The sequence below is a fragment of the Saccostrea cucullata genome, unplaced genomic scaffold (assembly GCF_032062105.1).
Source record: "Saccostrea cucullata isolate Sc308-1 unplaced genomic scaffold, CSIRO_AGI_Scuc_v1 ctg9996, whole genome shotgun sequence".
NCBI lineage: Eukaryota > Metazoa > Mollusca > Bivalvia > Ostreida > Ostreidae > Saccostrea > Saccostrea cuccullata.
Window position 1 is genome coordinate 1 of NW_026933077.1, and position 14,630 is coordinate 14,630.

The 14,630-nt window shown below is 34.0% G+C and overlaps 1 protein-coding gene across 1 annotated transcript; it reads right to left on the reverse strand.

Moving 5' to 3' along the window:
- Positions 1 to 12,211: 12,211 nt before the first annotated feature.
- On the reverse strand, positions 12,212 to 14,220 carry LOC134237234 (potassium voltage-gated channel protein Shaw-like). Its single transcript, XM_062719339.1, has 2 exons — positions 13,498 to 14,220; positions 12,212 to 13,280 (listed from the first exon to the last, which is right to left on the reverse strand). Exons 1-2 carry the CDS (start codon positions 13,945 to 13,947, stop codon positions 12,369 to 12,371), a joined length of 1,362 nt encoding a protein of 453 aa, XP_062575323.1. The 5' UTR covers positions 13,948 to 14,220; the 3' UTR covers positions 12,212 to 12,368.
- Between the last annotated feature and the right edge of the window lie 410 nt (positions 14,221 to 14,630).

Here is a 14,630-nt window from a genome sequence, read left to right on the forward strand (position 1 = left end):
GTTATTTTTTTATTCTTAATGTCCATGGAAAAAGCAATGACCTTGACCTGACCTTGGAACTAATATTAAACGGTCAAATTTGACTGGTTTGTTTGCGTTCTGTGAGAGATTAAAGTCTGTATTTTAGTTAACAGACGCTTGAGAAGCAGAAAAAGAGATCATTACGTTATATGAGACGTAAATTGCGCTTGCTTTCGTGTGCCGATGTACACTTACATGCTTTCTTTATTTTTTTATAATTTTCTTATTAAATGTGATATCATCATGAAATTTGAAAAGCATGACTATGAAAATAATTAAATGTTACTAATTGCTATGACAAGAAAAGAAATTTAATTTTGCAAAGAGAAACTAAATTGTATTCTCTGTCTAAGACTTTTTGGGACAACCCTCGTATATTGTCCGAATACTCAGTATATGGAGATATAATCTTCATATTATAATCTCAATTATGAAATAGTGGATTTTTTTTTTACCTAGACCCGTCCTATAATTAAGATTTATCCCCCATTGCTTTTAATAAATTAAATTCATTTTAAAATTAAAAAAATATAATTTGTTTTAATCGTTATCCTATTCTTAATAATTATATACATCTTTCCACCATAGCATTTTTAATATTCATAATATTTAAATTTTTTTGTTTAAAAAATTTCTTGTTCCCGTAAACCTCAATGCATTCTTAATTAATTGGTAACTCTTCGGGTAATAATACATGTATTTTTGAAAATTTCTCCAGGTAAATCATTTTGTACTCTAAACTTCTTTGAATAAATTTCAGAGTATTTAATGCAGGATGGATATTTAAGGTTAGAAAAATATATCCTTTGATGGAATTGAACTAGGATGTATTTTCCACAGTTATTTGAAAATGATAACTGCACAAATATTCCAAATGAAATCCTTTAATGAAGTTCTGTTACTAGAAAAAGAAAATGCAGTGTATGAAGACAAAGAAGGCTAACTCTAATGTAAGAAATATCACCACTTTAGTCAAAAATGTTACAATTTGATCTTTCCTATTCTCTACCATCAGTCCTTTGAATACCAATTGAAAGGCCTAAAGAGGTAACCGCAGGTTAGAGCAATTCATTCACCTCTCAGTCATTGTTCATTTAAATGAATGAGAGAATCTATCTCGTCTCGCGTGAATTAAAGCATGAATTTTACTATACTGTATCAGTAGGCTTTCAGCGTATCAATAATATACATTATTTATACCCTATATCCATATATGCAGTAATAAAGTTTCCCTGAAAAGTAGTTCCAGTGATCTTTAGGCAGTTCAACTCTCCCGTAAAACCATAACTTTTGCAAAAACTGTTAATATTTATAAATTAATTTCACATCTTCTGAAAGAAATGCTTTTAATCTGTGTTTTAAGTTTATTATTAAAGAAAAGAATCTTTTTTCCGTCATTTCTCAATCATGACAGGGAGCATACGACGGAAGTGACCGGTCGGCAGGGGATGCTCACTCCTGTATGGCGCCTGATCTAAGATGTTTGTGGTCCATGTTTGTTCTGCTCCTATTTTGTATTGTTTTATGGACTTTTGATATTGAATACTGTTCGTTTTATCAATATGTTCATTAAAATGTATGTTTTCTTTATTTAATACCGGTAAATTATTCAATCTTTAAAAATGCTGCTATAATAAGGAACAATAACCACCTCAAAGGTATCTTCTCTCTAGTATTTTCCCTATTGTAGTTCTTACATGTCTAAATAATCATCACAACTCAAATTAACATATTGTAAGCTCCCCACGGATGGCCATCCTAGAATGGGGGCTATACAAAATAATTACACACAACACTTCTCAAGGTCACTCCTTATTTCTTGCTTCATTTTTCTCAGTAAGGACAAGGCTTGGTATCAGTTTAATAATTGGTTTATTAATTGATCATTCAACAGGAAATAACAATAGGTAAACAAACATCTATATTGGATACATATAGATAATTAATATTCATTTTGTCCCACAGTGTCAACCGTACTTTCAAGGATAAAAATGGCAATAAAGTTGATTTGACATTAAAAAGCTCTAAAAATATAACATCAGGTGTCCAGTGTGTTGGGAGATAATTTACAGTTGTCTCACCTAGGTTTAGGCTACGATCCTGCGATGTTGCTTGTGCAACTTATCTGAAAATAATCTGCGAGGCACTTGTATTTATAACCTTCGGAAATAGTCATGTGATACAAATTGACCAATGAAAAAGCTGTACGGTGTCACTCAACCAATCGCAGCGCTGTACGGCGCCGTACAAACAGAGATCTGTCAAACAGTGTCAAACAAGGCTGTCGTACAATGAGGATAATAACTACAAAACGGAATTAAAATGTGAAAAGACAAAATAACCAATAGATATGGATTACAAAAGATGTGTCTATAATAAGTAAGTAAACAATCCATGTGAATTAAACGCGTATTTCATGATAGAAAACTGCAATCGTATAGCAGACGATATTCAAATAGATCTGTCATAGTAAAAATGTGTAACTACCATTAAATCCCGTTTAACGTAAAAACCCCTGATAAATGTAGTAAAACATATTCAAACATTAATTTTGTGGATATAAACAATCATAACATTGAATTGCCTAACAAAAATACAACTTGCTCAAATACGAAACTCTGGCTAATGCAAATAAGATGTCGGCGGGATGTAAACAACTTCCATGACTCCAACAATCGTGTGCAATTATGGCTATGTCAAGTGCTATTTGACTCATAAATAATCAAGTAAAATACAGTAACATGCAAAGATTCTAAAGGTATGCACATGAATTCATAAAATATAGGATTTCCTGTATAAATCCAAACAACAAGTATGCCAAATGTGCTAAAAATAGACAATACCACGTTGAGTAAATAATCAAAGGACTGAAATGTAGTAGTGTAGTTAATGCATAATAAAATCCACCAAGATAATTTTCCCAATAAATGTTGACACAATTAAATCATAAAAAAAATAAACAAATTAATTAAATTCTACCCCAGGCCATTACACTTCCCTCACCCGAAACTTTTAATTCTCCTGAATTACCCTGAATAAAAGCATTTCTGCGCAATATAGGAAATCACACATATAAATTTGTAATACATGCACTAATAGTTAATAAATGTTAATTTTCTTTCTGATATAGTCACTTAAACTTAGAAGAATTCCAGCATCAAGGTGAAATCGTCACAACGTCTCTTCCACTGGCTGCTTCCACACTCAAGGAAATCCACCACTATTCCATCCTCCTACTTCAGCAAGTGCCATGCAGGGGTGTTCCCAAGGCGCCCGCTAGGACATACTCGACTCCAAAGATGGGGTGCTGTCAACTTCCATGGAGACAACATAAGCGCTCAAGGCAAGGCCAAGTATTTAATCTGTCCAAGAGGCCTGGATGCCCCATCCACCTGGCTGGATTCTCCCTAGAGTAAGGGCTGCAAGTTCCACCAGTAGAAATGGACCCGATTCCTTTGGGTATTGGGTAGCACGGCACAGAAACATTTCTGGGTACTAAGGCAATGGTTTCCTCTTTGTCTCACTGTCTCCTGGTTGGTGGTGGAAGTGGCATACAGCCCTTGGCAAGCAGGGACTGGGCTCTAGTGGCTAGTGGACCTATGGTTGGAAAGGAGGAACTTGGACAGGAAATTTCTGGGATGGACAAGGTACAGGTCTGGATATGGTGTTTGGAAAGGTTATGCTATTGGAAGCCAATTAGTTGGTGGGGACTGTCAGATAGATGGCAGGCAATGGATCGAGTTAAGGGAACCACTGGAATGTGGGGCAGTGAGGTGGTATGGTCGGAGTACAGGCTTTGGATTTTTCTCTTCTGGCTACATGTATCATTGGATTTGGCTAGGTACAAGGAATTGAGGACAGCAGAGGTAACTATGATTAATGAGTGGAGGATCTGGGATTCTATACAGGGAAGGATTCGATGTCACCACATCTAAGTATTAATAAACAACAAGAACAACTACAGCAATCAATCTAAATTTATTTTCGTTGAAATAGCTGGATGCAGTTAAACTTAAATCATCAACTGGTTACACCCATGAGATGCACTGGCCAGGTACATCTCGGTGCCTACCTCTGGTTAGGGCCATAGATTGCACGCGTCCGTCACCTCCCTACATCAGAGGCGTGGGCCATAGATGGTGCACCATCCGTCCCCTCCCTCCACCTACTGATGCGGGCCATAGACCGTGCACATCCGTACCTCCCTCCACCAGCACCAAAATACACAAGTAAAAATAAATTAAAAAATATCTGCATCCAGTATCATTCATACTAAGGTATATTCCACTCAAGCTTAATTTTGGCTTTGGCTTGGTACAGTGGTTTGGCTGAATTTTTGTTGATATTGGTTTTGGTTTGCCTGGAGCCTGTGAGGGCAAGCTCTCATGAAGTGATTTGGTGAATTGCATATATAGCAGTTTTTGTGTGCTGGATAGGGCCTATTATTCCTATTTGAGCTGTGTTCTAAGCGATCTAATCTCGTAATAAGACTCTGAAGGGTGGAATTAATTTCATTGTTTCCTTCTTTTTCAGGTTTCTGCTCGTCAAATGGCCGTTTTGTTCTCGCGTTTGCTTCAATGGCGCGAACATTCAACTTGCACTTTTCAGAACTATCCCCAAGAATGGACTCGTACCTTTCGATTACGTCAACAGCTTCGGCCACTGTCTGGCAATCTTTGTCGATGCACCGACACTTCATTTCAAGGGAGATAACTTTATAAAGTTGATTGAGAGCTAATGCTTCTTGAGCTAAGGCGTCTAAATTATGGTAGGCTCTTCGTGCCATCTGCCTGATGTCATCACCCAGTTCTGCTACGGACTCACCTGTAAGGCGTTGTCTCATCTCAAGTTTAGAAAGCCATCTGTTCTGATTTCTACTACTACCAAACCTTTGGTTAAGTTTGTAAACAAGAGACTGAAAGGATTCTTTATCTTCAGGGGATAAACCCATATAGTAAGTTCTGGCTTGATCGCGAAGACTTGCAGCTAGGAAAAGACACTTAGTGCGGTCAGACCATCTGCCTAACTCAGCACAATCTTGGAAATGAGAGATATATTCATCCCAGTCATCTTTACCATTGTAGGACTCTGTCTTTACAACTATATTAGTGTCAGGGGACTGTCTAGTCACATCATTCAATCTATCATATTGCATTCTGGGAGGAGGGGAATTTTCTTGATATGGTACAAATCTATCTTTGTTGCAAAGTTCTGGTTCAACATCAGGAACTGGGCTATGGCCAGGTCTCTCTGGACATTTTGGGGAGGGGGGTGAGTCAAAGAACTGGTCACCTTGGCCTAACTCATCATCATCATCATCACGAAATTGCACTTCAGAGTCTGGGGATTGAGCCGTTGCCATCTCACTAGTATTAATAAAAATGTAAAACCACAAATTATAATTAACAAACACACTATGTACATGTTGTACCAACACACTGGACAGCTGAGCGGTTACTGGACAAGGAATGGGTTTGTATCACTGGATGCCTTTTGGAAAACAGGCATCCCACTTCTGACACCAAAAATTGTAAGCTCCCCACGGATGGCCATCCTAGAATGGGGGCTATACAAAATAATTACACACAACACTTCTCAAGGTCACTCCTTATTTCTTGCTTCATTTTTCTCAGTAAGGACAAGGCTTGGTATCAGTTTAATAATTGGTTTATTAATTGATCATTCAACAGGAAATAACAATAGGTAAACAAACATCTATATTGGATACATATAGATAATTAATATTCATTTTGTCCCACAGTGTCAACCGTACTTTCAAGGATAAAAATGGCAATAAAGTTGATTTGACATTAAAAAGCTCTAAAAATATAACATCAGGTGTCCAGTGTGTTGGGAGATAATTTACAGTTGTCTCACCTAGGTTTAGGCTACGATCCTGCGATGTTGCTTGTGCAACTTATCTGAAAATAATCTGCGAGGCACTTGTATTTATAACCTTCGGAAATAGTCATGTGATACAAATTGACCAATGAAAAAGCTGTACGGTGTCACTCAACCAATCGCAGCGCTGTACGGCGCCGTACAAACAGAGATCTGTCAAACAGTGTCAAACAAGGCTGTCGTACAATGAGGATAATAACTACAAAACGGAATTAAAATGTGAAAAGACAAAATAACCAATAGATATGGATTACAAAAGATGTGTCTATAATAAGTAAGTAAACAATCCATGTGAATTAAACGCGTATTTCATGATAGAAAACTGCAATCGTATAGCAGACGATATTCAAATAGATCTGTCATAGTAAAAATGTGTAACTACCATTAAATCCCGTTTAACGTAAAAACCCCTGATAAATGTAGTAAAACATATTCAAACATTAATTTTGTGGATATTCACAAACAATCATAACATTGAATTGCCTAACAAAAATACAACTTGCTCAAATACGAAACTCTGGCTAATGCAAATAAGATGTCGGCGGGATGTAAACAACTTCCATGACTCCAACAATCGTGTGCAATTATGGCTATGTCAAGTGCTATTTGACTCATAAATAATCAAGTAAAATACAGTAACATGCAAAGATTCTAAAGGTATGCACATGAATTCATAAAATATAGGATTTCCTGTATAAATCCAAACAACAAGTATGCCAAATGTGCTAAAAATAGACAATACCACGTTGAGTAAATAATCAAAGGACTGAAATGTAGTAGTGTAGTTAATGCATAATAAAATCCACCAAGATAATTTTCCCAATAAATGTTGACACAATTAAATCATAAAAAAAATAAACAAATTAATTAAATTCTACCCCAGGCCATTACAATATCTATAAAATACGAAGTAAATAAATAAGGCCTTTTTTCCCCTTGTATTTGAACTAGTTAATAGCTTATATATTATTATCAATTTTAAAATAGGCATAATTTCTCATTTGTAAAATAAAACTCTGTTTTGTTGTTTTCAATCTTAAAAATAAGCCAAATCTATATTTTTTGACATTATTATTAGAAAATTCTAACTTTATTTAAAGAAAATAAATCCAGCTTTTACTTCGAATAATTGAAATTGTAATGGTTGAAATACCTTTAAGGTATACATTAAACAAAGAAATTAAGAATTTTGCATAGAAAATTTACTTTGTATAAGTGCTTGGATACTGTAAATCACTTTTTATTCGCGAGAACTTTATTTTCGCGTAATTACGCGAGACGGTACGCTCGCGAAAATTTCATTCTCGCGTATAATAGAATTCCTTAAGATTATATAGAGCAGTGACCGCAATTCGTGAAAATTTTGTCTCGCTAATAAGGAGTCAATGGCTATCTCGCGAAAATAAGGTGTCGCGAAAATTAAGTGATCTACAGTAGTTAAGGTCTAGCCTTTTCACAACAGGAAAATTTTATATGCATGCCCATTAAAAAGTGTGTATTGCACACCCCCTACACGCTATATAGCTAAAAAAAAAATATAGAGTAGAAGATTTTGAATTCAGCATTAATGTATAAAAGGTTTTACTGTTTTATGCTGCGCACGAGTATTTATATCCAAAAATATTGCATAAAAAAGTGATTTTTCCGGGATTTTTTTTTCTTATTCAAAATTTTCTTATGTATTTACTCAGTTGAGGAAGAGAGGGGGAGGGAAAAAGAGAGATAATACTGCAGAAAAAGAGAACTGGTGATTGCTATGCTATCAAAATCATCCTGTTTAAATATTGCATAGTTACCTTACATTAAATAGTAGTCCATTGTATTATCGTGTATAATCAAGTTTTGTAATTGACAAAATTTCCTACCTGGTACTTTTTTCCTGTAATAATGAGTAGTATGTTGCAACTGATCTGCATTTCGCAAAGATTAATCTGGATTGCCAAATCAGGTATTGAGTATCTTTTTACATGCTTCAGGTGTGTCTTACTTAGACCTTTCAGTTAAAAATGATTATACATTAAGATGTCTTATCTTGAAATTGATTGAAGTTTTTCAAATCCGGATTGCAGATTGTGGCTACATCATTATCAAAACAAATCACACTTTAATAGAAATATGCACCATGGCACCTGATCCCATCTCTGATGTTTTGGAGGTCCTTGTTTGCTCTGCTACTATTTTGTATTGTTTTATGAACTTTTGACTACTACTTGTATACTAGTCGTTATTTCCATATGTTTCATGCAAAGTATATGCAGAAGCTCAATTAATGAAAAAGAACTGTGTCAATCTAATAATTCTTCGTCTCTCAAGATATCAATGATAGTAATATTGACAGTTACCCTAAGGTATCGTTTTTTCAATCAGTGTGATAGCACTCATCAATATTATAGGAAACCCAGTATCAATTTGTAATTGAAATCCTGTTCTAGAAGTATTTACGAGAGGTTCTTAGATTGAGTCGATAATTTAAGTTTATTACGATGATAATTTTTCAAATAATTATTAAATGAAAATGACATAATATGATCACTCGGTGCTCTCGTGTACCGTTTCATGATGTCCAACAACGCCATTGTTTTTCTTTGTCCGCTCCCTCTACCTAATACATGTACACTGTCATACACATTTCTAGATAAGATTCTGAAGATAGAGTGCAGTAAGGACCCAAATCTATTTTGTTGTCATTGCTTTACAATTTCTTCGTATGCTTTGTATGCATATACCATTACAAATGCATTTATACATAAAGAAAAAATAAACTTTTTTCACATAGATGTAAATATGAGCAATAAAATGTCTTTCTGTGTTTGATAGTACGGGAATTAATGCCGCAGATTTTCAAAAAAAATACAGAGATAGAGAGGAAAGAGAGAGCTATGGATATAACATATTCAAGCTCAAAAAGTGCAAACATTCAACTCCTCCATGGAAGAGTGAGCATGCGAACCAGTCGCATACGCTGTGTGCTTCTTGTCATGAATGGAAAATAAAGGAAAAGTTCGTCGTCAATGCAGTGTGTTAATATTGAACTAGAATTAAAAACGGCAGTATAGACAGCTTTTGACTCAATGATAAATTAAATTTGATGACAAAATGATGACTTTAAATGAGCCTGCTGATAATTTACCTCGTTTTAGAAAATTTACATACGCAGCACACGTTCTTCAGAAATCAGTTAAGAGATATAAACTCCGTATGCAAGTGATAAAGGTATATTACTGCATAAGTAAGTGAACTTGTCAATTGAACGTTAAAACCTCATCACATCATAGAACTTTGATGATAGATTACCTTTAACGTCTTTTCAAACAAACTATCCAATTATAAAACAGATGTGTCATACTCTTTGATATCTTTTATCTCAAGCTTACACTCATATATCGTATCGACATGACAAAGGAAACAACCATAATTGATTGTTAATTGAAAATACGTCGTCGATATATCTAAATGTCGAACTAAAGGCTACATCAAAATTTAAATTCTTTTCACTTCTGTTTCATATAAATACAAAAATGGGTGTGCTAATAACGGGGCGCAATTGGTACTCATGGTAATTTCATAAGATTGTTGGAAGACATGGACTCCACAAACCACATAGATATTTTATTTTAGAAACTCAAGCATTGTTTGTCAACAGAGAGAGAGAGAGAGAGAGAGAGAGAGAGAGAGAGAGAGAGAGAGAGAGAGAGAGAGAGAGAGAGAGAGAGAGAGAGAGAGAGAGAGAGAGAGAGAGAGAGAGAGAGAGAGAGAGAGAGAGAGAGAGAGAGAGAGAGAGAGAGAGAGAGAGAGAGAGAGAGAGAGAGAGAGAGAGAGAGAGAGAGAGAGAGAGAGAGAGAGAGAGAGAGAGAGAGAGAGAGAGAGAGAGAATATTTAAGATTAAAAACTGTACTGTAACAGTGTTCTCGGTGTCATTATAATCTTTATTCGTCTTGAAAATTAATAAGAAGTTTAAACAGATTTTGACGTCCAAGCAAATAATTTTTTAAAAAATAGTTTATAGTACATACATGTAGTATCTTTTTGTATTATATTGGTTTGGTTTTAGAACAATATCTAGAACATTTAACTTACATCAATTTGATAAATGTTTGTTTTCACAAATCATTTCAGTTGCATTTATTCCATGTTTCTATATTGTTTATTCCTCTTCCTTATTGTTGGACAAAAGCTTCGTTTCTGAAGCATGCAAAGAAAACATAAATATGTCATTTTTTTCTCATGTAAAAGGTGTGAAAAATATAATACAAATATATACGTCTTGAAACCGACTTCTGTCAAGGGACGGAAATGAACAAAGGGGATCATCTACTGAGAAATATTGATAAAAGTCTTTGACTTTCGTGCTTGAAGTAATGGGATGAACATTTTAAGATTGAAAAATTGAGTGATAACATGTTTTATATAAATTAGAAAGACAGATTTACAAATGATATAGTACTTGACGTGATTGATTTGATTCAACTGTTATCAGAATACATATCGATGCAACATACGTGGGATCAATGTAGTGAAAGGATATAAATAGATTATCATTATATTTTAATTGCCTTTAATTTGTTTTCTTGTGTTATTTAGTTATTAACATCCACTAATAAACGAGCATTATTTAACATAATTTACTTTTATATCTTAATCTTTGCTGTGCTTATTTTTGTTCATTTTTGACCATTTATATATAACTGCTTGCACTACAAGTGATTTTATATTGCTAAAAATGTTGAAAAACTCATAATATTAAAGTAATCAATCTGACAAAAACATTGGACAGACAAATCTGAGGGCTTCAGATCTGTGCATTATTAATACTTCGATTCATGGCCTTGCTTTTTGTTAGTTGTTTTGGACTTTACTTCTGGTACATACATGTAAGCATTTCTCTTCTTAACAAAAAGAATCATAAAATTATTTTAGCATATTTGACTTGTATATCTGATACGATATTTACCTTTCATCGGTTAAATACAGTCCAAAATGGCCTTGGAATGTCCATTATTTATTTGCACAGTCGAAAGTCAATATATTCTTGCTGTGCTAAAATACATGTACATGTAACATGTTTACAAAGGATCAGGAATAGTAGTGTGACATTTATGAAATTGAAAGAAGTCATTCTTTAAGCTTGGGAATACATACGACTTCGTACAATGTATAATAAGAGAAATATAACCCATTGCTTTGTCGGTACTAATTTTTTAATCAGAGAAAAACATTTCTGCAGCGAGCACTACTGGTAAGAGAATTGCAAATATATATTTTGAAAAATATTTTTATTGAAGATGTCATATTTGTAAACAAAAAAATTGACATTCATTTGTACTTAATTTTTCTTCTTGTTCTTCTGAACTATGACAATGCTTTTAAAAAATACATTTTTTATAAATGTTTTTGACTGTAAATAATAGTAATATTGCGCTTGTGTATTACAAAAAAGAAACAGACGGAGAATAACACAAACAGAGAGGATTGCACAACAAATCTATGAATTTTTACTTCTTTACAAAATGGAAAATCGAAAATCAAACAAAGATCAACGCTTCTTTCTTAAAATCGATGAATATACATTATTAATGACAAAGCTTTCTCATTGTTAGTGATAAATAACCAAGATAAATTGCTCCTCCTTCCAGTATAATTATATATAGTCTATAACTCACTCTATTGAATTGGCATTCTTAGATATCAACTGGCACACAAAAAGAAAAGAAAAGAAATGCTGCGTTTAACTTAACAGTATTTATTCGTTTGAGTCGCCCGCATGGTGCAGTGGTTTGAGCGTTTGCTCCAGAGTCGCAAAGTAAGGAGTTAGTCTCGGGTTCAAATCCTACTGTGGGGCGTGGGGACGGTTCCTTTAGATGAGAAATATAAATCGATGTCCTGTGTCGCAGTTGGTGCTGACACGAAAAATATCTCTCCGTGCTCAATGGCCCTAAGTGCAAAGTACATGTATATATGTAGGACAGAATTTGCAGTTCTCCACCGGCAAGTGGTCGCGCCTCCATATGAAAAAAAAATTTTCTTGACATGAACGTTTAACAATATTTAAATATATAAGCTTAAAGATTAAGCATTTGTTGATTGAGGAGGAACAATTTAATATGCTAAAGCAGTACATAATTGTTGCATATCGATATGTCAGTGCAGTTTTAAATGAACTTATACATATTGAAGAGAGAAATTAAGTGCTTAACTGAATTTTTCACTTTTATATTTCAAACAATACCTGAAGAACTTAATTCATCAATAAACTTCAACCATTTTCGTAAGAAAACACATTAATTGTAGCACTTATTTATTATTATTTTTTTTTTGTTGAGAAAATAAACTTTAACAGAAATTTTGATTGTCTTTTATAGGCATATACTAGTATCATATGAATTGGAGCAATTCTAAAATAAATTAATTTAAAGTTTCAATCAAAACAATATAGCAATTTTGTGTTCTCAGGATTTAGATCCGTTTTGATGATGGGTGTGTGATACTATTGTTTCTACAGTTAAGACGGACACTGGGGAAACAGAGCCATTTTCTTTTGCTTTTTTAAGATTAAACCTAGTTTCATTTTTTCTTTCCTTTTTGTGTTTATGATTTGTATATTCCTTTAGTTTGTTGTAATAAATAGTAAAATTTGAAGTCACAATGGCTACTGGCATAGCAAGAATAAGAATCCCTGTCAATGCGCATACCATACCTACGACACGTCCAAGATAGCATGTGGGCACTACGTCACCATATCCTACCGTCGTCATGGTAACAACAGCCCACCAAACCCCAATGAAAGCATTATTGAACGAGTTTTTGTCTTCGAACTCAACATAATAAATCAAGTAACCGAAAAATAAATTTGAAAGAATAAATACAGCTATCAGAATTCCAAATTGACAAATACTAGCCCGAACAGCCAGGTTTATAACGTCAAAACTTTTGAATCTATTGAGGAATCTATAGAAACGGCATAATTGAAGAAGACGCGCGGAATATAGGATCATGATTACATAGGAGAATGCTTTGTCGTCAATGAAGTCTGGTTGATGAATTATTAAAGAACATAAAACCCAAAATGATAAAATAGCAACTCCATCAACAATATTAAGTGACGTGCAAAAAAACTTCCTCCATTTTATCGGCGTTACAACAATACGCGTGATATATTCAAGCGTAAAGAATATGCCACAGAATAGATCTACGTAGAAAACTGGCGGCGCAGCTGTTGTTTTGGTATAAATGTGCTCTTTTTCCACCGCTGAAGTTTCATTGAAGTGGTCCGATTTGGGCCTCCGCAGATCTGGGAGGGTGTTTAAGAACAAGAGCGATGTGGAGAGGACAACCACTAATAGGTAGAAGATGTTGAACAGCTATAAGAAAATATGATAATGATCATGATTCCTGATTAGAAAGGTAGATGTGTTAATATATTTCAAAATAAGATCAACAACATATGTAACGATTAATTATATTTTTTTTTTCTCTCAATGGTGAAAGACTAACAATTTAAAGAAAAATTCGGCTATTTCTGAATTTTTTGCAAAAAAGTTCCTATATAATTTTAAATAAAAATTATTGTACACGTACGCTAGCTCGTCGAGATGAGGCAGGATATTGTACAGTTTTCCAGATGCAGTTTCGCCAACACCCCTTGCGACATTCCTCTATAGGGACATCTAGTACTTTATATTTTTCAAGATTTTTGATTTCCTTCAAAATACTCATGTCACTTTCATGTTTGTAGAAGGCCTTTAAACAACATTCACTTAAATAGCATTTGTCAATTTCCCAAAATTCCAGTTCGTTTCTTATAGTAGCTCCGCAAATGTTGGAAGGAAAATGAAGTTCTCCTGTTCTGTAGAGATCCAAAATGTAATTGAAAACATCTGGGTTTCTGTCGAAATAGAAAGAAGCTGGGGAAGATTTGACGGAAAAATCTTGCTTGAGAAAACTAAGTTTTGTACTTGGAATTTTTTCCAGAGTTTCGAAGGTTGTTTGAAATATGGAACCACCAATATTCAATAATACAGTAGTCATCCTGTATTATTTCATGTGCAAGTATTTCAAAAACCTTTGTCACATATAACTATATCCGATATTTAAAAGCAAGTGATTTCGAGAAATCGATGATGCATTTGGCACACGTCAAGAAAAAGACAAATTAAAGCATTTCTTGGTCTTTTTTCCAAATTAAAAACTTGATCGTCCCTTCTTTAGTTGTAAGGGAAAAAAATCAGGATTACATCAGTTAAGTCAATCCTTAATAATTAGTTTTCAAAAAAATATCTCGCTATTCTCCGCCGATATAAGAAAACACTGCATAAATGTACATGTAACATGATTTAAATCATGCACACCTGTAATATCACTTGCTTCCACGGTTGTTCATCCAATGAAAAGACCTCCTAAAAAGTGAATTTTAGCTGCCTGCATAAATGAAAAGAATCGATTGATATTCCTCCTAGTACTATTGAGATGAAATGTCAACAATTTTCTGGAAAAAAAAATCAATTTCATTAAATATGCACTATTCTATCTTGAAATAAATGATTTTCCTCTTTACATGTATCAGTTTATAACAGATAAAATCATCCGTTTCAAAACTCCACCTTAATTCTGAAAAATATCATCTTTCCTACTTCTCCAATTCATGATATCGCTCATTAATATTTAAACTGTAAATGAAAACAAACTGCTATATATGGACCGTTATACTATAT

Excerpts from the sequence above, each read along its gene's own strand:
- LOC134237234 (XM_062719339.1), bottom strand. The coding sequence starts at position 13,947 with ATGACTACTGTATTATTGAATATTGGTGGTTCCATATTTCAAACAACC. Across the intron at positions 13,281-13,497 it reads CCTCATCTCGACGAGCTAGC|CTGTTCAACATCTTCTACCT; the intron begins GTACGTGTACAA and ends ATTTTCTTATAG.